Raw genomic sequence first — 23,381 nt, 5'->3', positions numbered from 1 at the left:
TCCCTTCAAAGTTTCCAGAATATATACCTCTGGAAGGATTGTAAGTATTGGACACAAATATACTCATTCATTTATTAATATTAATATATTCAAATATATAGTTTTCTTGGTAAGGTGATATTGGGAACCAATGTACCATCTTCAATGTTTAATCAAAGATTGGAGAACTTTCTGGTCCAAGATACTATATTCAATCAAACATTGGTGCCCCTTCCTGAAGTTGAGTGGTACAATCAATCAAAGATATACTCCAACTTAAGAACATTGTACGTTGTCAACTGATTATATCATCCAAGGATCTCAATTTTGAAACTAACAAATATTATCTTTATTGATTATTCCTAGACAATTTGACCTTCCATCAAACAAGTTATCAACGACAATATTCAATATATCTTATGTCAACTATCCAAAACTAATTGGTTTGTAAGTAATTTAAATATTTTTATTATTAATAACTTTATAATTCTAAATATTCAAACAAACATAATACACCAGTGATACCAAGTTTATGGAGAGTGTAAACATATCAATTGATTTACCAACTTTAACATATTTGTAAGTTTATTCTATTTAAATATATATATACTAAGATTTATAATATACTAATCAATGAATAACTTTACTATTTAGGAATCTCCAGAGCCCAGGGGACATATCATTTGTCAATTTAATAAGATGTCCTTTGACTACAAAGATGTAAGAACAGATACATTCATTTAATAATCTTAATACTTACAATTATTATTCCTATACAAGATACTTGGATCGTTTCAAACCTCTCTCCTTGGACTTTAGTCCTATCTTATCTTTAAATCACTTATATTTGAGAAACATCAACCTGACATCTTATCCAACTTTTAATACTTCATCAATTATAACTTTGTATGTATTAATAATACTCGGGAGTAATGACTTTAGATCACTTACAATACTTTATACTTAAATAGGGACCTATCTGGAAATCAATTAACAACAGAATCCGTCTCAAATGTATCGATGCCATTACTTAGTTCATTGTTTTTGGAGTCCAACCCATTGATAACATCACTTCCAGAGTCAGTGTGTACAGTTGATTCACTAACTCTAAAGAACACTGGTTTGATAACAGTACCAGACTGTCTCTATTGTTATCGAAACATACTCAATAACTTCTTGCCTCCATCCACTCTTGATCCAAACCCATCATTCCAATGCAGTATATATCATATCTCACACTCATTCATGATCATCAACTAACTTACCAACCACTACTTGTCAGATGTTAGCATTGATAAACAGTTCTATGTTGTTACACCTAGTCAACCATTGATCACTATTGTTGGTAATAACATTGGTGGATATACAAATGATCAACATGATACACATATTCAATCAATCTTATCAATCAATAAGGTGTTGACCTATCTACCTCCATACCCAGAGGGTACAGCTACAGTACTATTCTCAAACACAACTCTATACTCTCTACCAATATCATGGATAACAGATAGTAAGTTACTGTGTACACAACGCATCGACTCAAGGTATACTAACAAGTTGATGATCTACTACTTATAGTATCAAAGGTAGACAATGTATTTGGAGACTATAGTGTCAATCTAAGACTATTGATACTTACTGTGAAGGGTCAATTCAATACTAGTTATGTATATACTGTTACTGTTGATAATATATATCAATGTAGTATCACTTCATTGAAGGACAATGTCATTGAATGTAGATTACCAAACGTCAACTTGACACAAGAGACAATGTTGTTCATCTCAATCAACAGTACATACTTGACATTGAACACTTCGATAATTATCTACTGTATGTCTATCACATCACCAGCTAGTCAAGGGTACACTCACTAACTCACTAACTCACTCTCTCATAGACTATCCTTTAGTTACATCGATAAATGAGGTGACAGAGACACAGCCCCATGTGACCATTTATGGTAACTTTGGATCATTCAATGTATCGAATCAAGATGTATTGGTATCAATCAACAATGAACCATGTCAATCATTGATCAGAATGACAACAATAATCATATGCCAGATCAACAACAACAACGACAGCACTAGTATCAAACCAGGTCTTGCCAACATCACAATCGACATTGATGGGAGTATCTACACTTCGACCAAAGATCTAAACATTGTGCCATTGGTTATTGAAGATCAATGTGGAGATCATTCATTGTGCTCTGGTAACGGATACTGCTACAAGCGTAGATGTGTATGCTCCAAAGGCTACGGAGGATTCATTTGTGAATCACAGATCAATCAAGAGTCTAAGATACTGCCAGATGATTCATTGCCATCAGCGGTGATCACCTCAACAACAGAGAGGTTTGACATATCAATTGTGTCAATCCAAGAGCTTGACTACAATGATCATATAGTCAAAGATGTATTGACTCCATCTTGGACACCAATCATACCGATCAATCAATCAATCCATCAATACTCATTCAAACATGATGGATATATTGAAGTGATCGCAACACTTCAAACAACAACAAACATGTCAATCCAAACAATATTCGCTGGTACAGCCATCACTCTAGACACTAATACACTCAAAGTCTCGATAGCTATCAATGGATGGAGATACCGCTCAAACCTCAACACTCTCCGAGTCGTAATGAAGGTGGACTCTGAGTACCAACATATCAAGTCATGTATCGAACCATCGCTCACCAATGGGACAAGTCCATATGACAACAACCTTCAGTTCATCAGACTAAACTACAATGGCAGTGCTCTATATGGCAGCTTCCTACCTGTTGGCCTATCAGATGGCCGTCCATTCTACTCGTTCAATCAACTTATCAATGTATCATCATCATCACCAGCTGGCACTCATGGCAACTCAACATCATCAACATCATACATTGGTATCAACATGCCACAATGTAGACAATGCGTGATCGATCCAAACTTTAATATCCTCGTTGACCATGCCGATGGCTCGTCCAACACTGCATGCCTAGATGCTCAATCGGCTACAAGTATATCATTTGATACTTGGAAGATTGTAACGATTGTGGTAGTATGCGGAGTGGCACTTGCAGCCACAATCACTGGTGCTATTGTCTACTTCAAGCGCAATGCCAATGTCAAACTTGAACGTAAGAGGATAGAGACCAGACTGAAACAATTAAACATTTGATCGCGAGGACGCATGTTTGACCTCAAAAGTTGTCGTTCATCCAAAGTGTCCATCCCCGACCTGGCATTCCCAGCACGACAACATCATGAACAGTCGTTATAACAGCTATTCATTGGCTATTGAGATTTATGGTCTGACACTTGGCTTCATTGTAGGATGTGCTGTCGTCATACTTGCTGCTGTTGGAGGTTTCTTCATCCACCGACACAGCACAACAGCCCTACATTATGATCAACCAGTTGAAGGAAGAATAAATGTCGTTGACAAGGCTATCCACTTCGATGTACTGATGTCCATACTCTGGAAGGCCCTGGATGGCCTCATTTAGTTTCTCCTAGATGTGATGTTGACCAGTCTTGTAGATGCAGAGACGGCAGACTTGGAACATTGCCGCGAGATTGCAGCAATCATACATGAGGACGATTGGCAGTGACATATAATGTCTTGACGTAACGTAGTTGTGGTGGCAATGGTACACTGTCTCGTTCCAACTTGTCATACAACTTAAACATGATCCATCCACTTATGTCGTTCAATCGTCTTAGATGTAATGTGGCGCACTTTCGATTGAGGTCCGAGATCTCAAAGAACTTGATCCGATAGTTGGCAACATTGGGACTCATCAACAATAGTTTCTCTACATGTTGTCTGATCGCCCCATCATATGAGCTTGGTCTCCATGGAGATATGATCATCGTCATTGATAATGTTTCCAATCTACAAGTGATTGGCTCCATCACAAACTTGAACAGATGTAGCCATTCTTGCAACTTGACATGTTTGATTGAGTCTGAGAGGTATCGAAGTTGTGAGTCCAACCAGCGTATCGGTGCGCCAGTGCAGATGGTTTGAACACTACGAGGAATATTGGCCCATGTTTCCCTGTCACTGATCAACCTTGGGAAGGTCATATGTTTGAGAGTGTTTGGATAGGAGTTTGGATGCACCTCTTGATTGAACATGAATCCCAGGACTATCTTGGTGAGTGATGGCGGCAGACTACCTGGTAAAAGAGCCTGGTTGAAGTGGCTACCAAACATCAGGTATGTGAGCAGTGGCAACGTCAATGTGCCGTCCTCAATTGGTTGGTTGAACGATGCACCAAAGATCAATGATGTAAGTGAATGCGGTAGTCCATGAGGTCCGCCAACCGGTGTGAGTGATTGATTAAAGTCTTGACCAAAGACCAAGGACCTTAGAGAAGATGGGAACGTACCAGACAGTAATGGCTGATTGAAATAACGACCGAGCGAGAGTGAAGTAAGAGATGTTGGTAGTGATCCTGTCAACAACTGATGATTGAATGATGTGAAGCCAAGGTCAAGATTGGTGAGACTTTCAGGCAAGGAGTACAAGGCAAACGGTTGATTGTACTCTTGTCCTAGAACCAAGGTGGTGAGATGAATGGGCAGCGAACCAGGTGCAATAGGTTGGTTAAACATATAACTCATTCGTAATGTTCTTAGTTGAGGCGGTAATGAACCAGGCGGTATCGGGTCTTTGTATCCAGACAACATTAGACGAGTAGTAGTCGATCGTATGATTGTAGATGTAGGTGATGTTGCCACTTGCTCCAAATCATCATCATCAGCCTGACTGTCATCACCATCTATATCCTTGTTATTGTTGTTGCTATTGTTGTATACATATATAATACCAATGTTTAAAGGATGCATGTTATCAACTAACCATGCCTTATGTGATTGATTGTTATTAACATTGAGATAATCGAATGAGTTCAACAAGATTGACATATATCTCTTGGATGTCAATGCCAATCCCAACATATCAATCTCGTAATGTTCCATTGAACTGAACACATTCATTATTACAATGTTAGGACATCTATCCATCCTACTCTCTCTCTTATCTCTTAATATCTATCTCTTTGATGCGTTCAAAGTGAGAAAAACCCTCAACCCTTGCCCTTGCCTAACCCTCACCCTCACCCTTGCCCTCGCCCTCTCGGGCATGTCATTCAACTCTCTACTCTTTATTATCAAACATGTTGATATCTACATATCCACATCCAATAAGATCATGACGTAGCTTGAGGAATATATTGTTGGATAGACGTATAAGTTTGAATACACCTGTAGGTCGACTTGAGGTAATGTGTATCATGTCCAACGTTGGCATCTCTCTTAATATAGTTACAATGCCTCTTATACGACCATACAACGTTGTACAATGTACAAGACGTAGTGTCTTCAATGATGGAGGTAGTGCCTGAATCTTCAATTCATGACTGGCCAGTTCAAGCTCTGTCACTGAGTCGGGTATGTCACCAGGTCCGAGCGGGATGCTGTAGTTATATAGATTCAACGAGGTCACTGATGATGGTATGAGTCCTGGCGTCAACTTGAACTTGATGTTATAGGTACACTGTAACCTGAGCATCTTGATACCCTTTGGAAATGATTTGATCGTCAGGTTGGGACCGAGGTCAAAGGTTGTGATGGTCAGTGGCAGGGTGTCCAGTGTCACTGACGTATCAGTCTTTTTCTTGTTGTTCTGTTCGTCGCTGAATCCAGATATCGTTAGCACATCCAGTCTTGGGAAAGAAGTCGACGTGATCCTGGCCATTACAGACGATTGCACGTGGAAGAAGCGCAGGTCTGTGAGGTCGCAGAATGTGATGTTGGTGGAAAAGATTGGATTGGGCAAAGCGATATAGAGTGATCGCAAGTCTGGGTGATCGATCTCTTGGACAAAGTGTCGTCCCATCATGTCGCCAATTGTCAAGTCTGTGAGGCTGCTGGGCAGGTGGCTGAGAGGATGGTTGAACTCGTGCGACAAGCAAAGGGTGGTGAGTGCGCCCGGCATTGAGTCGCGATGCAATGGACGATTAAAGTCGCAGCCCATGTTCAAGGTGAGTAGACTCTGAGGCAGGTGGCTCAGATCGGGTTGATCAAAGAGATCGCCAAACTCAAGATGCAAGAGCGTTGGGGGCAAGGCCCCGGCCACGATGGGCCAGTTGAACCTCGTCGATAGCTTGAGAACTTCGAGTCGCGAGGGCAATCCACCAGACGCTATTGGTTGATTCCAGTGCAGAGCGTACTCGAGGTCAAGAGACTTGAGGCTGTCGGGAAGCATGAAGTCCAGAGGTTTGTTGAAGCCCTTGCATGCGACCCTAAGGCTGGTCAGTGTGATGGGCAGGTGGAGACGATCGCCCGTCCATCTGAGATTGAACAGCTCCAACTCGATGTTCATGGGTAATCTGTTCAATGATTGTTGTGGACCTTCATTGTTGTGTGTCACGATATACAATTCTACTGATTTACTGATCACTGTCGAGTGGTCCATCTTCATCATCTCCAACAATATATCCTGTATCCAAGTCCAAAACTCATTTGTAAATGGCTGTTCCATCTTATCCTTGAATGTAATTGATTCAATCACATTGGTAGTGTCCAATAATTGTTGTCTCATGGCATCACGATTCATGCCATCATCTAGTGTGTGAGTGAGTGTGAGAGTGAGTGTGAGGGGTAGTTGAGGCCTTGACGAGGCGAGGCGAGGCGAGTCACTAGCCGACTTACGAATATGATAGACTTGATCAAAGTCACCTTTGTTGTTGTACTGGACCTCTTTTGATGAGTATATGTATATGTGATGAGGCTTGCATTTTGCATTGTTTATAATGATTGATTGATATGAGTTTAGAAATGTTGATGAAGTGGACTTGTCATCAGATGTCGATGTCGATGTTGATGTTGAAGTTGGCCATCCATAGTTTGTATGAGTGACAAGACTAACAGTATTAAAGTGTAGATATTTGTCACGACATTGAAACAAACGTTTAGACACCAATGAGAATACAACTCTATCAATATTGTCAACTAAATTTGATACTATGTTATGAAGTACAACTAATGGTAATGACTCCATCTTATCTATCTCTGGGTGACTGGGTGTGTGTTTGAGGTGTGGTAGCACCAACTACGCTAAACTTTGATTGATGGATGGTCCACCAAAGACCTCATCAGAGGGGTGTGCAAACGATGATGTCAAAACTGAATTTAATCAAAAAACCTCAAATAGCTCTTCTCAAAGCGATGAAGGGTTCCAGGATCGCAAAAAAGGGTCGTTTTTCATTTATTAATCAAGATATTTGTTTAATTATCTTATAAGATATGATTATGAGTTGTTTGTTCCAAAGTTTGAAAGGTAGGAAGGGTCTTGTCCTTCTCTTTGAAACAATGAATCAATCAATCTTAAACATCTGATCATAAATAAAAACAGAATCAGATAATAATAATGAGAGGAACAACTACGAATACTATTACATTGGTCATCATAATGACCATGTTGACTATTGTAACAAATCATGTTATCAATGCAGAACTTGATCAAATTGAATGTATGTTGATACATAGTTCAAAGTTGGATGAATGACCAACTAACACAGGTTATCAAAATCAGTTGACTCTTTGTTGTGGATTGCACAACAGTACAAGACAGGATGGAATGTTAAAACAAATGCTTGTGCAGCGGGAGGTGGCACCGATCCCGGTGCAAACTTGGTGGAGTGTGTAACAAATGATCATGGAAATCAGAGTGTAACTTCAATCTTTATGTATGTATCTATATCAAAAATATTAATAATAATGACTAAAACTAACATTCAAATAGGACCTCATATATCAATACCATTAATCTAGAACCAAGTCCAGATATGACTGCACTGGTATTCCCTTATTTGAAGTCATTCAGGATCAATGTTAAAGTTGGTCCTGTTTACAACTCATCTTTCAGTCTCTTGGATCTTTTGGATAATCAAAGAAATGGAAATCTGAGCGAGATTATGTAAGTACATTTATCGACATTCTTACCAATCAACTTACTAATTCATTCATTCATCAATGATATAGTATAGAAAGTACAACACCTGTGACATCATTCAGTATACCTCCTCAATTTCCAAAATATATCCCTTTGATCAAGATGTAAGTTTCATTTGATTGATTGATTGATTGATTGATCTAACTCAAACTTATAAATTCCTTTCAATCAATATAATAGATTTGCACATGGAGCAGTATTAGAAACGGATATACCAACATCATTATTCAATGCCAAGATGGTTGATATAACATTCAAACTCATTACCTTTACCAATGCCAATCCAAAGATCGGTTGGGATAAAACCACCAGGTTGAGTAACCTTACAAATCTGTATGTATACTTAATACTATTATTCTATTATATATAATATTAATTAATAACTATACTAACTCTCTCTCTCTCTTATATTTAGTGTTCTGGATTGCCCACCAACTGGATTTCCAGATATTATGATAACCTTGGCTCCAGATACACTTCCAAAATTGCAATTCATGTATGATGGATCATTCAAACATTCAACCTAACAATCACTAACTATCAAACACTGTGTATTATTATTATTAATAGTGAACTAAGTTTCAAAGAGACTGTAAACATTACAATAGAATCACCAGTAATGTTGTCAATGTAAGTTGGATCAACTTTGGATAAGAACTTGGACTTGATATTAACGTATACATCACCCACTGTATATAGTATCCTATCTAGCACTTCAATATCAATTGCCAATGTTTCCAATTGTCCAATAATACAAACATTGTAAGTTTGTTGACAATTATAATAATGATCAATTACTCACTCACTCACTCACCTAACTTACTCTCCAAAAGGTCTCTTGATGGATTCGTCCCACTATCCTATGACTTTAGGAGTATGACTGTATTGAACCTTCTGTAAGTACAAAATAATATTAATATTATTAATTATAATTATATTAATTCTAACACTAATCGATATCAAATATAGATCAATCCTTAGAAATGGATTAAATTCATTCCCAACAATGTTTGGTCCATCTGTTACTGGAATGTATGTATCACCATTTTATCAATCAATCAACAAACTACATTATATCTTAATACATTTACATTATCAATCAATCAATAATATTATAGTGATGTGAGTGGAAATATGATTACATCAATTCCAGAGATGGATTTCCAGAAAGTTGCAATGGTACAACTTACGAACAACAAATTGTTGACAAGTCTACCCGAGGCAATATGCACAGTTCCATTGATTGATATCAACAACACCTCATTGACAAACATACCCGATTGTTTATATTGTTATTGGGATATAGCAGTTAACAAACCTGTCAATATTATTCCACCAAGTAGTTTCTTTTGTAGTAAGTGACCCTACATCATTCACTCACTCAATGAATCAATCACTAATCAATATTATTTATCATATCTTTATTAGATTTACAGTTGGACAAGAACATGTTCACACTCACACCCAACAACACCAAGATCAATCTTCGTGGCAAGAACCTTGGTGGATATTACAAGGATACCCATGATCCAAACATGACTCCAGTCATCCTCAATCACGAGATGATGTAAGTTCCAAACTCCTTATTTCACTCAATTGATCAATTGATCAATCAATCAATCAATCACAACTAACTCCAATAACTAAACAATCATCGGGATAGCTATACTCCACAGGCACCATTTGGCGTGGACATGATTGTTTACTTCTCCGATTCACTCAATTATACAAAGAAAATATCATGGAACACTGATAGTATGTATTAATCCCATTCAATAACAGGTGATACATATACTAATGATTTAATATCAAGTCACAAATGTCAATACCATCTATAGTGATTATAGTATCAACCTCAAACAGTTGGTTATTACAATGAATGGAGTATTCTATGAAGGATTCTGGTATGATATCATTATGGAGAATGGATATAAATGTACAATCAGAGGACAATCCACTTCCTTAGAGTGTATAGTACCATCTATTACACTATCCCAAGCGTCACCAATACTCATCACACTCAACACTTCATTAAGTGTATTAACAATCAACTCTGACATCAAATGTAAGTATGATACAATTCTAAATGATCCATCAATCAATCAATTATTGACAGGATCTTTCAACTTTTAGATTATCCATTGGTTACATCCATACCATCAATCACAACCGCTCAAACTAGATTGGATATATTTGGAAACTTTGGATCATTCAATCAATCATTATTTGGTGCCACTGTTATTGTGAACAATGTAGTTGGTTGTAATGTATTTGCAACAAGTACAAGTTCAAAGATTGAATGTATACTCAATCAAACATTGACAGCTGGTCCAGCTCATATTATGATCAACGTCAATGGTAGTATATATACATCCAATGGAGACCTCATGGTGACAGACCCGAATGCACCTCATCAATGTGGAACAGATGATCTTTGCTCAGGACATGGCACATGTGACACAGTTCAAGGTCGATGCCAATGTCAACCAGACTATGGTGGTGATACATGCGAGTCAAAGACCAATCCAGCTGTGATCATCATACCCAGTGACACTCCATCAACTACAATCACAACAACAACTTTGTTAACAAAGTTTGATATATCAATCGTGTCAATTCAAGAGATTGATCAGTTAGGCAATGTTTCCAGACAGGTTCTCACAACTTCATGGACAAGGGAGGACTACACCAATGGCGCAATCACAACACACCAGTATACTTTGGTCGACAATGACTCTCATGACAATGGATTGGACGTCGTGGCACGTATGCAGACGGCAAAAAGTCCACAGTCATTCCAATTCGCTGGCATGAACATGACGCTTGACACCAACACTTTGAAACAATCGATCAATATCGACGGATGGAGATATTCTTCAAATTTGAACACATTGAGAGTTGTGATCAAAGTGGATGCAATCTCCGATGGTTCACCAACTGGTTGTCTTTCACCAGAATTGTCCAACACATTTGGATTCAATCATTTGGATAACAACACACAATATATCAAGATCACATATGGTGGCTCCACATTCTATGGATCATTCCTCCCCGTGGGCATGTCAGATGGTCGTCCATTCTATTCACTCAATCAACTACTCTCTGACAACAACAATAGTACATTGATTGGTATCAATTTGCCACAATGTAGTAAATGTGCCATTGATCCCAACTTTTCAATATTGATCAATAATGATGCTGGACATGATGGATGTGCAACACAATCGAAGAAGTTTAGTACATGGAAGATCATTACAATTGTTATTGTTGGAGTTGTTGCTATTTTAGCCATTGGAATTGGAGCGGCAATACAGATGAAGAGGATGTCAAACTTCAGACAACAAAATATGAGAATGGAGCAAAAGTTACAAAAAATGAATCCACTCTCTTAAGATCAAGATCAATCTAATAATAAATAATCATTATTATTATTAAACATACTTCATAAATGAGGATGATGATGATGATCAATCAATAGATACTCAAATATCTCACCCCCTCCCAGATATAGACCCAAATCAACAAATCAAAAAACAAGATGGTTCCCATCTTGAGTGTGTGTGTAGGGGTGTGCCCCTAAACAAATAAATATCTTGATCAGAAATGGGGTCTGGAAGTGATTAGATCAGAAATACTCCGCTCCCATACTAGAGAGTATCTTATCTCATACCATAGTAAGTCAGACATAGACCCATAGTATCTTCCTTCCTTATTTATCCATATATGTATACATACTTAAATATTTACAAATACTAATACCCAACATCATGAAGAATCTACATGTTATGATGTTCACTCTAATGTTATTATTGTTGTTATCAACATCGACTATAACACATGCAGAATTACCTATTAACTCTGTTGAATGTATGTTCCAATATATTTGATTGATTGATCTTCAATCACTAACTCAATACATATATAGTGAACTCATTAAGATGGGTTGTTCAACAGTATAGACTACCTTGGAGTATGCAAGCAACAACTTGTTCAGGTATAACATCATCTATTGCCGCATTGATGTGTGTTAACAATACAATGGGCACACAAAGTATTATTCAAATTAGGGCTACTTCGTATGTATACATTTACCTATCCAATTTCAAACATACTAATTCATTGATTCAATCAATCAATCAAATATATTTAACATACAGAGAGACACTTCCACCACAAGATAATGGTATACCCAATCCTTCATTGACCAAGTTGATATTCCCATACTTGAAGGAATTCCAAATATACATGAAGTCTGATGTTGTAAATAAGACCTTTAATATCCTTGATCTGTTGGACAATGCCAACAATGTAAACCTTACCAAGACAAAGTATGGTATTTTATTATTTATTATATGTTCACCAATCCATTATTGACCACTTTCAATCAAACTACCTTAGCATTGATAGTTCTGAATTCTCAATTAGCTTTACTCCACTTTGGATACCTCCTCAATTCCCCAAGTTCATACCATTGAGTGAATTGTAAGTTAATGACCAAGTTGTTAAGGGGAATTTAAGCGATACTCAACTTACTTTTTATTATTATTTTTAGTTATTGCAATAGAGTATTGATAACTTCAATTATTCCAGCATCACTATTTGGACCAACTTTGAGTGTTGTATACTTTAGTGGTGCATCAATCTTTGATAATACAACTGTACCAACACCAAAGGTGATGTTCAACTCTACGCAATACAATGGTAAACTTCGTCAACTTAGATTGATATATCCCAAGAATCAACCTACGAGCAAGACCTTCTCAATCGATGCCGTCACATTCCCAAAATTGGAAACATTGTATGTAATGGTTCTAATCATCCAGTGATTGTTTGATTACCATACTAACAAATTCCAAACAGAGCAATTACATTCAGTGACTCAATGGATATCTATGTAAACTCACCAACCTTGGATACAATGTAAGTACTTACAATCATTCATTCTATCCTTTCAATTTTATTAATTATTGTTTTTTTCAATCTTAGTGATATATCAAGTTCTAAGCTTTGCCATATTACAATAATGAACGCTACAAATGTAACTAGACTGTATGTATTACAATTTAATACCATGTCCCATTCATTCTCTTACTAACTCACTCACTCATTCATTCAAAATAGTTTCCTTAACTGGGTACAGCCAACTTCTTTGGACCTTAGCCACATGGTGAAGTTATACAATTTGTAATTATAATTCCAGAAATCCAACCGAACTTAAACATTAATGATATCTTATTACTAACTCACTCTACTGGAATCAAAAAGATTTATAATCAATGCCAACTTAACTACTTTCCCAACATTCCAAGCCATCAACCCTCCCATGACCAGCTTGTATGTACACTATAGTACAGAATTAATATCAATTCACTAATCAATCAATCAATGACAAATTATAGAGTACTGGATTATAACCAAATAACATCAATACCCAATATCCAAATGCCCCAACTGAACTACTTTTCGATTAAGTTCAATCCAACTTTGAACTCAATATCAGAGACAGTATGTAGGTCGGTGTTATTCTTCCTAATTGGATCCCCCTTGGTCAATGGTCCCGACTGTCTCTACTGTTACTACAAGGTGATCAATGAAATGGCGTTGCCAACATCATTTATCAAACCACCTGGATTCATTTGCGGTATGTTTCCAATTGACCATTCATTGATTCATTCTAACCAATCAAACTACAATTTAGATATTCAAATGGACAAGACATTCTATGTACTCACAGAGAATATTACTTGGATTGAGATCACTGGAAAGAACCTTGGAGGTTACTTCTATGATTCTGATGACCATGATTCAAATTATAATGCAATTGTACCAAACTACAGGATAAAGTACGTTACAATATCATCCAATCACCATTATTACATCCAAACCAACTAACTAACATCTTCATCAATCATAAGATATGATCCACCCTTCCCAGAAGGATCAGCCAACATAATGATATCAAAGAATAGTAGTTATTATAGGACCATCTCCTGGGTCACTGATAGTATGTACAATCATGTGGATGGAAGTGAACTCATAACTCACTTACTCTTTCAATCAAACAAATATTATAGAATCAACAATTGATGGTAATAATATTATTGCAGAGTATAGTTCAAATCTACAAAGACTTGAGTTGACTATTCCAGGTATATTCAATACCACATATAACTACACAATCAATGTGAGCAACAATCAGCAATGCCAGGTCAACTACATTTCCACCAATCTGATCAGATGCTCGACCACGCCAATCCAGCTCACACAAGAGTATCCTGTATTCGTCAATATTTCAAGTCCCTACCTTTCATTCAATCAATCAATCTACATCAATTGTATGTAACCACTCCATGACTCCCAATCAATCAAACTTGCTAACCATCCATTGGGTCACATATATAGACTACCCTTTGGTCACTTCCATCCCACCTATATTGGCCAATCAAACCAATGTAACGATATATGGCAACTTTGGATACAATGTGACTGGAAATGACACCAAGGTTGTGATTGATAAGTTGAATTGCACAGTGTTGGCAATCACCAACTCATCAATAGTATGCCACCTCGACTCTACATTGAATGCTGGTCCTGCCAACTTGACGATTAGTGTTAGAGGCAGTATATATACATCAAGTTCAGATCTCATGGTGGTGCCATTAGTAATCAAGGATCAATGTGGAAACCAATCCAAGTGTCATGGCAATGGAGTGTGTGTAAGAGGGCAGTGCCAGTGCTTTGCCAACTATGGTGGGCTCACTTGTAAATCACAGATCAATCCAAACACTGTCATCAGTCTACCCGTGGTCGACACACCTACTACAATGTTGACATCCAACGTCTCTCAATTCAACATATCCATCGTGTCAATCCAAGAGTTGGACCAACTTGATCATGTTGTCAAGGAGGTGCTCACAACGTCATGGAGTAGGATGGACTATACCAATGGTGCATTGTCAATCAATCAGTACAACTTGATCAACAAACAAGATGACTACTTGGATGTAATCGTCCGTCTCCAGACATCGTCATCACTCACTGTTATTCAATTCGCAGGTACCAACACAACACTTGATGCTCACTCAATCAAGATGTCGATGAAGGTCAATGGATGGAGATATAGGTCCAACTTGAACACGTTGAGGATCATGGTCAAGATGGACTCGGGATTCACACATCAAGACTCTGCCTGCCACCCGTCGTTGATCAAGGGTGTCAATCCAGTAGATGGCAATCTCCAATATGTTAAGATGAACTACAATGGAATGCAATTCTACGGCAGCTTCCTACCAGTCGGTCTGTCGGACGGCCGTCCATTCTACTCATTGAACGAACTGATCAATGACACATACTTTGGCATCCACCTGCCACAATGCCATCTGTGTGACATTGATCCAAACTTTGCAATGCTGGTCGATCCAGGCAATGATGAGGAACATCCAGTGCTATGTGGTGTGTCTGTTGTACAACAAGACGACAAGTTCAGCACATGGAAGATTGCTACAATCGCAGTTGTATGTGGTGTTACTATCATAGCCGCAGTAGGTGTAGCCTATGTAGTCTTTAAAAAGAACAAACAGATACGACTTGAAGACCGCAGAGTTGAGGCCAAGCTCAAAGAGATGAGTACTGTCAGCAAATAAATCATCAATATCCATCCATTTTAAGGAGAATCATTCTTTGAAATTGATGAGATCTAGACGTAGAATGCAAACCTCTTCGGTCAGGTTCTGGACTTGCTTCTCCAGCTCCTCATAAGATCTCTTTCCTGCTTCACCGGCTTGAACAACTGTACTTTAGTATTGAATGAAGACATTGAGCCAATGTTTGTACTTACGGGCTGGTTGAGGGGCATCTTGATCGGCAAATAAAAGAAGCAACCTCAGGTTGAGATATCTAATATCCGTGGTTATTCTCCGAATAATGGAGAGTCGTTGTTGATCTGTGAGATTGTTGTTGTTCTCCATTGCATCAATTTGTGCTTGGATATTTGGATCGGGGACCCAACCGGGATAAGCATATTGTTGTTGTTGATCGGGTTGTTGTTGTTTTTGTTGTTGCTGTTGTTGCTGTTGTTGATCGGGTTGATGTAGTTGTTGTTGTTTTTGTTGATCTGCCATGATGATAAAAAAAGGAGTTGGAGGAGATAATTAATATAGTTGTTGTTGCACTGTCATCTATTAAATAAAAGTCTATTCATCAATCAAACAACTAAACAAATGAAGACCGGTGTTGGTTATTAATAACTGGAAGATCCACTCCTCAGCTGCGAGAAAAATATTTAATTAAATTATTAATTAAATGGTGTATTGGAGGACCTTCCTAGTCTGTACATCTATTTGTTCGTTGGCATCAAAAAGTTTCTATCTTAATCATCGGTCTTATCTCTATCATTCTTTCAACCTATCATCATGGAAGAAGAGGAGTGACTTTATAGTACACCTGATATTGTCAATGCTCCAATCAATCAATTCTGAAGTTCCAGAAGTGATCAAAAAGTGAGACCACAAAGGAAACTCTATCCATGGTCATTGATCACTCATTCCTCCTAACAAACAGAGATATATATATTGTAATAATCATGTCGGATACTTCATCATCACCATCATCACCATCATCATTGATTCAACTGCCTCATTATGTGTTGGCCAGGATTGTGCACTATAGCATGGTGGATCACTTTGTAGGTATTAAATGGAAGATGACAATGTTCTTGGTGTGCAAAGTGTTTGCTGAACACGCCTCTGCACATCTGACCAGCAACGTTGGTGACATGTTCCTCAAGTCTGACTTTGGAGTCCACCTGGCTAGCCCCAACTTTGCCTACCGCTACACAACGGCCTTTGTCGCCAGCCTCCATAATCTGCGTGCACTGTACGTCAATCACCCAGATGGCGAGCAACTGCTCGCCAAGATGATGTCGCAAACCACTCACTTTGCTGTGTACTCTGGCGCATCTGAAATCGACCCGTCTCACGATAACATGATCCGTACAGTGTACCGTATGATCAGTGAGCGACCCTCGCTCAGCAACATTTGTCTTCAGTCGTCGATTGTGCATCACTACCCTGCCCAGGACTTCCCGCTCCGACATCTCACGAGCCTCATCATCATGTTCCTTGGAGAAGTTGACGAGCATAACAGTACATTGTTGGGACTACTCAAGGATACCGCGCCCACTTTGAAGAAGCTCTCCTTCCTCTCGGCCTTAAACACGCGACAATCATCATACGTGCCACCAGGGCGCCGAGCAACCTCTGCTGTATTCTTTGAGCGAGTGTTTGACATCTTGGCCAATGCGCGCTGTCGTTTGACTACACTCAAAATCAAAAGATTGTACCTTGGCGACCTTGGATCATTGCTCCGCGGACTGTCCACGCAGAAGCATATCGAGAAGCTCAAGGTGACCACTCTGGCAACTAAAATCTACTCGCAGGCCGAGATAGACAACTTCAACGCTGGCCTCATCGCGTACCTCAAGACTCTTGACCATCCCACCATCCTCCACTTGCCATTCAGTGTGCGACCTGATCATCTCGTGGCCATCTCTGCCCAGCCAAGTATCTTTTACTTGCAGGGATCACTCATGGAGGCAGCTCCAAACACACAACATGCCGTAGTACTACCCAAGTTGCCGGACAACATTCAAAAACTATGGCTACAATATGAAACTACACCAGCAGCGTTCACATCGTTCCTCAAGGCAAACACAGCGTCCAACCTGCTACAACTATTCCTGTATGATCACCATCGATACCTCACGGCTCACGACAACTTTGATCAGTTCCTCGACTTCCTTCGCGCCCACCAACGACTGTCCAGTCTATTCATTGGCGACTACAAGCATCTCACGAACGATCTGAAGGACAGGCTGATCAACGTGGTGGTGGGCGAGACCAAGTTGGAATCGATTTTGATTGGTAGATCAAACCGTAGCGAAGGGCGCGAACAAGATACATCTGTGTCTGGTACTTATATGCGTGCTCATCAGGACTTTGATGGCCTACGAGATATATTTGGAGTCCTGGCGAGGTATCCACTATCCAGCATAGACAACATCGAGTTTGAAGTCTCTGATCACAAAATGATTGCACCGATGATGAAAGAGCGACAGATGGACACTGGCGACTTTATAGGTCAGTTTGTCTCAAGGACTTGCTCCTACAACTATATTCGTTTCAAACAACAATTGATTGATTGATTGATCGAGTGATCGAGTGAGTGCACTCATAAATCTTGATGGTCAATCGATCAATCTCACAATCAGAGATATTGTTGATCATGGAGTCCTACTTGGTTATTTCCTTATTTAGTAATAAACTGTATCTGTATCTGTATCTGTATCTGATGTGTGGGTGTGTCGTTAACGAATGTGATCATGTGGGGGAAAACACTCGACGTCATTCATTCCGTTCGCCTTTCGCACTCAAACAAATAACAAGACAGTAATATAAGTGTTATAGATGTCAATAGATAGTGATGATGAGGATATCACTGGATTGTCTGATATATTCGTAGTCAGCGATGCTGTTGAAGATTACAAGTACACCTTTGCAGATGACCTAACACTTACAATCAAAGGACAAGAGTAAGTTTGTGATGTGACACTCATTCATTCAATCAATCACTCAATCATTCACTCACTCCACTCATTCACTCATGTAGACTACAGAATCAGAATATACAACCAACTACTGGTCTGTTACCATGGCCTGCAGCATCTATACTTGGTCATTATATTGCATTCAATCGTAAACAATTTGTGGACAAGACTGTGCTGGAATTGGGTACAGGCGTTGGAGTATGTGGATTGGCCGTATCAAAGTTTGCTCGTACAACCGTGATGAGTGATGGAGAGCAGTCTACTTTCGAACAACTTGAACTCAACATTGACAACAACAAACATCTTTACATGACGAGACCAACTGTTGTACATCTGGGGTGGGGCAACAACAGTACATTGGATACAATCAAACAGAGCTATGGTGGCAATCACTTTGACATCATCATTGGATCGGACTTGGTCTACTTTGACGCATCTATCGAGCCCCTATTCTACACAGTTAACCAACTTCTCAGTGGCGAACCTGGATCCTCATTCTATTTGTCATTCTTGGACAGAAAGAATCATCTTCCAACTGTGGAGAGAGTATCCACCCATTATAAGTTCAATGTAAGTCTTGGTCTCCTCTGTGCTGTCCCTCCAACTTGCTAATCCAATCGATCAATCAATCTAGATGACATCAGTGCCAATCTCTACATTCACAAAGGATACAACTGTGTCTACAATGGCCAAGATGTTCATATTCACGAGACAATAAATGGATCGAAATGGAATGGAATGTGCTGGCAACATGTTGCCAATAATCAATTGATCACTAACTAAAGTGATCCAAAACCTTTGTTTGATTGCGTTGCTTGCTATATGTTGTCATTGTCGTGTATGGTCTTGGATCAATCAATCACTGCGCCAAGTAGTCCTTGTGAGGCAACAGCTTGTATTGATCCAGTGAATCAAATATCCATTTCTCAGTGACCACTGGCTTGTCACCTGCGCCAGATGCCTCTGCCTTGGTGTCTGAGATACAAACATCGCACTTGTCCACTTCCCTAACCAACTGTTGTTGTAGTTGTTTGATGAGTTAGCAAAGTCAACCTATGATGTGATGGATGAGCTTCGATGACTTACCTTTCCACCAAGTAATGTGATGAGCTTCGTCTTCTGATCCTTGTTCATTGACATCTTGTCAATCTTCTTGCAAACAAAGAATGACATGTCTTTGAATAGGGTCTCGCCAGACTCGTGAGCAGTGCGCGCTGCCTTGATGCCAGCAAAGTGATTGGATTCATAGTCTGACTCCTCTTGCCACATTCTCTTCTTGTCCGAGTCAATGACCCATTGATGTGTGAGGATCCATTTGCCAGAGGCCATTGCATGTAGCAGTTTGTAAGTGCGCACCTTGGAGCCAAGCAGCAGATGTGTGCACTCAGTCTCGTTGTCTGTGACTGTCGCACCCATCTTCCTGATCACATGGTCCAGTCCTTCCCTCTGCTCGTCAGAGAATGCCGATAGACAGATGCAAATGTCGTCGTCCTCATCGCTCATATGTTCGTCCTCGACATGTTTCTCCTCTTCCTCTTTCTCCTTGATAACACTGTCCCTAGATGCCTTGACCTTTGGTGTCTTCTTTGTCTTTGATCCTGCATTGCTATCCTCATTCTCCTTTCCTTTCTTCTCCTTCTTGTCCTTACTGTCAACCTTCTTGTCCTCTTTCTTGTCATCTTTCTTGTCATCTTTCTTGTCATCTTTCTTCTCTTTTTCCACAATCGACTTTGTTGGAGTGACTGCCTTCTTGCTTGTCTCTGCCTTTGACTTCTTTGTAGGTGACTCAACCTCCTCATCTGACAGTTGATCAACATCATCATTCTTCTTTCTCTTTCCAAGTGACTTTGGTGTCTCTGCCTTTGTCTCTGCCTTGGTCTTTCCCTTCTCCTTCTCTTTCTCTTTCTCCTTCTCCTTTGTTTTGCTTGGTGTTGTTGTGGCTGCTTCCTTCTTTGTGGACTTTGATGATGTTGTCTTGGTATCTTTCTTCACGGGTCTCTTTTCATCTTCAGAGACTTCATCATCCACATCATCTTCGACTTCATCCTCCTTCTTTGACCTTGATCTGGTTGCTCTCTTTGTTGTTGTGCTCTCCTCTTTCTTGTCCTCCTTTGTCTTGTCATTTGTTTTCTTTGTACTATCTGTTTTCTTATTCGCCTTTGCCTTGTCTTCGTCCTCCTTCTCCTTCCTCTCTTTATCTTTCTTTTCCTTCTCCTTTTGTTTCTTCTCCTTCTCCTTCTCCTTTTCTTTCTCTTTCTTCTCAGCCTCCTTCTTCTCTTTCTCCTTTGCCTTCTCCTTCTCTTTCTCCTTCTTCTCTTTCTCTCTCTCTGTCTCTTTCTTTGATGATGCCCTACCCTTCTTCTTTGTGTCTGGCTCCTTCTCATCATCATCATCAGACTCTTCATTCGTAGACTCATCACTGACAGCTGCCTTTCTCAGCCTTGATGCTCTCTTCTTGACAGGTGGTGATGCTGGCTTTGGTGGCGCTGGTCTTTTCTTTGTAGCAGTGGCAGCAGCACTCTTCTTTTCATCCAATGATGCTTGGTCAATGTCCAAGTCTGAGCCTGCATTGTCAATGAACTTGAGAGTCAATACCTTGCTCAATCAATCAATCAATCAATGATCATCCACACACTAACCTTCAGCATTGATTTTATAATCATCATCATTGTTCATTGCAGCTGCCAAAGCAGCAGTGTTCCTCTCATTCTCACTAATTGGAGGAGTTGAGTCAACCTCTTCCAGGTTGGTGAACTCTGCCACAACATTATTCTTCTTGAACTTCTTCTGGTTTATATCCACTTGGTCAGCATCCTCAACTAGTGTGTCCATTGTGTAACTGTTTGTTTGTGTGTGGATGAAGTTATAATTATAACTTGAATTGCAAAATGCGCCACTTTATCACTTTGGAAATTACAAACATTTGAATTCCTGTAATTGGATGAAAGTTTGAAGTTCGAATGATTCATTGTTTTTTAAAGTTGGATGACCAAAAATTCAAATAAAACATGGATTTCAAATGTACAACAAAAAACCCCCCAATTGGATGATATTAATGAATGCAAAAAAAATAAATGGGTCATTCTTCCCAACCACTACCTCCCTACACACTGCCAAACACAAACCCTTACCACCATCCTTCCCTCCAACCAACAGACCACCCACACCCCCAACCTCCCTCTCTCTTTGATTTATCCAAACAAACAAACATTGGCAGAAGGAAACCAACAAACAAACAGACAGAGAGACAGCATCCATCCATCATCGACACTTACCTTTGACTTCTTCTTCTTTGAATACAGATACATATATATACATATACATCATATATCTATATTCATTATACATACATATACTACACTCTGTCATGTAGGTATCAATCATTCAGATCATGTGAGGCAGGATGATGAGAGTGAGTGAGAGAGTGGGTGTGAATGATGAAGAGAAGATTAAGTCAGAGTCATGGACAATGAGATCATGATTGATTGAAGGAAGAAAGAATGAATGATGAAGGAAGGAAGGAAGGTCGGAGGTTGGATCTGGTCCAGCAATGATGGTAGATCAATCATTGAAAGATGTCTAACAATCAATCAATCAATCAATCAAACAATCAAACAACTTATAGAATTACATATATATTAAATAATAATAATAATAATGGACGATTTGGACCTTTTACTCGCTGATTTGGGAAGTCCCAAGAGTGGAGTGGCAAAGCCAGCTCCAGCTGCATCCAATGGACATAATAATCACAACTCTTCAAAGGTTAACTTGAATGAGATAGAGTCGTTGATGTCTGATCTTCAGACCACCGGCAGACAGGAGCCAACACATCACAACCACCACAACAACAACAACTCGACCTCGCAGCAGGCGTTTGAATCATCCGACGACTTGGACGCTCTGATGGAGTCGCTCAACACGTCCATCCACACCGCCGTCAAGACCAACGAGCCTGCGTCCCAAAAGACATACTCATCCTCGGCCAAGCCAGCGCCATTGCACGCTGCACCCGTCAAGACATACACCTCGACGGCCTCAGTCGTCGTGAAGAAGCCCCAGGTGTCCAGAGCCGTCTTGGAAACCACAGCCCCAGCACAGAGGAGTGCTCCCGCACCCATCCACTCATCAGCCTCGCACAGCACCGACGACTTGGACGAGCTCTTGAAGAACTTGAACCCACAGCAGCCAGTGGTCGACTACAAGCAGGCTGCTCCAGCTCACCAGCACCAGCACCAGCATCAGCATCATCAACACCAGCCACAGCACCACCACCAGCAGGCTGCCGCCGCCCCAAGGGCTGCCGCCAAGCCAGCTGGCAAGGTTGTTGCCGGCGACGACTTGGACAACCTGCTCACCAACCTCACCTCGCAGATGAACGACATTGACACCACTGGCCCAACACCAAGAGGTACCTGTGGCCACTGCCGTAAGCCAATCCTGGGCGAGACCATCCAGGCCATGGGCAAGCTGTACCATCCCGAGCACTTTGTCTGCCACAACTGCCACAACCCAATCGGCACCAAGAACTTCTACGAGCAAGAGAACTTCCCCCACTGCGAGAAGTGCTACCACGAGCTGTTCTGCTCCCGCTGCGCCCACTGTGATGACGCCATCACCGACCGCTGCATCACCGCCCTGGGCAAGAAGTGGCACATCCACCACTTTGTCTGCACACAGTGCCTGAAGCCCTTTGAGGACGGCAACTTCTTTGAGCGCGACGGACGTCCCTACTGTGAGACCGACTACTACTCAACCTTTGCCACCC

The 23,381-nt window shown here is 40.0% G+C and overlaps 9 protein-coding genes across 9 annotated transcripts; 6 read left to right on the top strand and 3 right to left on the bottom strand.

Annotated features, from left to right (window-relative positions):
• Positions 1-1,754: 1,754 nt before the first annotated feature.
• On the top strand, positions 1,755-3,165 carry SAMD00019534_121250 (hypothetical protein; the record flags this gene model as incomplete). The annotated part of the gene is made up of 3 exons (XM_012892680.1): positions 1,755-1,815; positions 1,883-1,965; positions 2,050-3,165. The coding sequence occupies 3 exons, from the start codon at positions 1,755-1,757 to the stop codon at positions 3,163-3,165; spliced, it is 1,260 nt and encodes a 419-aa protein (XP_012748134.1).
• Positions 3,166-3,385: 220 nt separating this feature from the next.
• Positions 3,386-4,607, bottom strand: SAMD00019534_121240 (hypothetical protein; the record flags this gene model as incomplete). The annotated part of the gene is made up of 2 exons (XM_012892679.1): positions 3,386-3,499; positions 3,579-4,607. The coding sequence occupies 2 exons, from the start codon at positions 4,605-4,607 to the stop codon at positions 3,386-3,388; spliced, it is 1,143 nt and encodes a 380-aa protein (XP_012748133.1).
• A 547-nt stretch (positions 4,608-5,154) lies between these two features.
• On the bottom strand, positions 5,155-7,056 carry SAMD00019534_121230 (hypothetical protein; the record flags this gene model as incomplete). Its single annotated transcript, XM_012892678.1, has 2 exons — positions 5,155-6,620; positions 6,708-7,056. Coding segments are annotated over 2 exons (1,815 nt in total), but the record flags the coding sequence as incomplete, so codon positions are not given.
• Positions 7,057-7,467: 411 nt separating this feature from the next.
• On the top strand, positions 7,468-9,889 carry SAMD00019534_121220 (hypothetical protein; the record flags this gene model as incomplete). Its single annotated transcript, XM_012892677.1, has 14 exons — positions 7,468-7,528; positions 7,591-7,744; positions 7,801-7,974; positions 8,040-8,114; positions 8,191-8,343; positions 8,426-8,506; positions 8,581-8,640; positions 8,710-8,772; positions 8,844-8,906; positions 8,980-9,042; positions 9,129-9,364; positions 9,439-9,577; positions 9,674-9,765; positions 9,849-9,889. The coding sequence occupies 14 exons, from the start codon at positions 7,468-7,470 to the stop codon at positions 9,887-9,889; spliced, it is 1,455 nt and encodes a 484-aa protein (XP_012748131.1).
• A 1,921-nt stretch (positions 9,890-11,810) lies between these two features.
• On the top strand, positions 11,811-15,653 carry SAMD00019534_121210 (hypothetical protein; the record flags this gene model as incomplete). The annotated part of the gene is made up of 14 exons (XM_012892676.1): positions 11,811-11,877; positions 11,936-12,086; positions 12,168-12,338; positions 12,409-12,492; positions 12,563-12,808; positions 12,871-12,930; positions 12,997-13,059; positions 13,132-13,194; positions 13,276-13,344; positions 13,410-13,651; positions 13,709-13,853; positions 13,926-14,014; positions 14,085-14,345; positions 14,413-15,653. The coding sequence occupies 14 exons, from the start codon at positions 11,811-11,813 to the stop codon at positions 15,651-15,653; spliced, it is 2,952 nt and encodes a 983-aa protein (XP_012748130.1).
• Positions 15,654-16,591: 938 nt separating this feature from the next.
• SAMD00019534_121200 (hypothetical protein) lies at positions 16,592-18,211 on the top strand (the record flags this gene model as incomplete). The annotated part of the gene is made up of 1 exon (XM_012892675.1): positions 16,592-18,211. One exon carries the CDS (start codon positions 16,592-16,594, stop codon positions 18,209-18,211), a length of 1,620 nt encoding a protein of 539 aa, XP_012748129.1.
• Positions 18,212-18,473: 262 nt separating this feature from the next.
• SAMD00019534_121190 (hypothetical protein) lies at positions 18,474-19,331 on the top strand (the record flags this gene model as incomplete). Its single annotated transcript, XM_012892674.1, has 3 exons — positions 18,474-18,598; positions 18,676-19,183; positions 19,248-19,331. 3 exons carry the CDS (start codon positions 18,474-18,476, stop codon positions 19,329-19,331), a joined length of 717 nt encoding a protein of 238 aa, XP_012748128.1.
• Positions 19,332-19,472: 141 nt separating this feature from the next.
• SAMD00019534_121180 (hypothetical protein) lies at positions 19,473-21,445 on the bottom strand (the record flags this gene model as incomplete). The annotated part of the gene is made up of 3 exons (XM_012892673.1): positions 19,473-19,628; positions 19,700-21,177; positions 21,253-21,445. 3 exons carry the CDS (start codon positions 21,443-21,445, stop codon positions 19,473-19,475), a joined length of 1,827 nt encoding a protein of 608 aa, XP_012748127.1.
• Positions 21,446-22,270: 825 nt separating this feature from the next.
• On the top strand, positions 22,271-23,348 carry SAMD00019534_121160 (hypothetical protein; the record flags this gene model as incomplete). Its single annotated transcript, XM_012892672.1, has 1 exon — positions 22,271-23,348. A coding segment is annotated over one exon (1,078 nt), but the record flags the coding sequence as incomplete, so codon positions are not given.
• Between the last annotated feature and the right edge of the window lie 33 nt (positions 23,349-23,381).

This window comes from Acytostelium subglobosum (assembly GCF_000787575.1).
Source record: "Acytostelium subglobosum LB1 DNA, scaffold: scaffold38, whole genome shotgun sequence".
NCBI lineage: Eukaryota > Evosea > Eumycetozoa > Acytosteliales > Acytosteliaceae > Acytostelium > Acytostelium subglobosum.
Note: the sequence above shows the minus strand (reverse complement) of the source record. Positions and strands in the feature narration are given on the sequence as shown.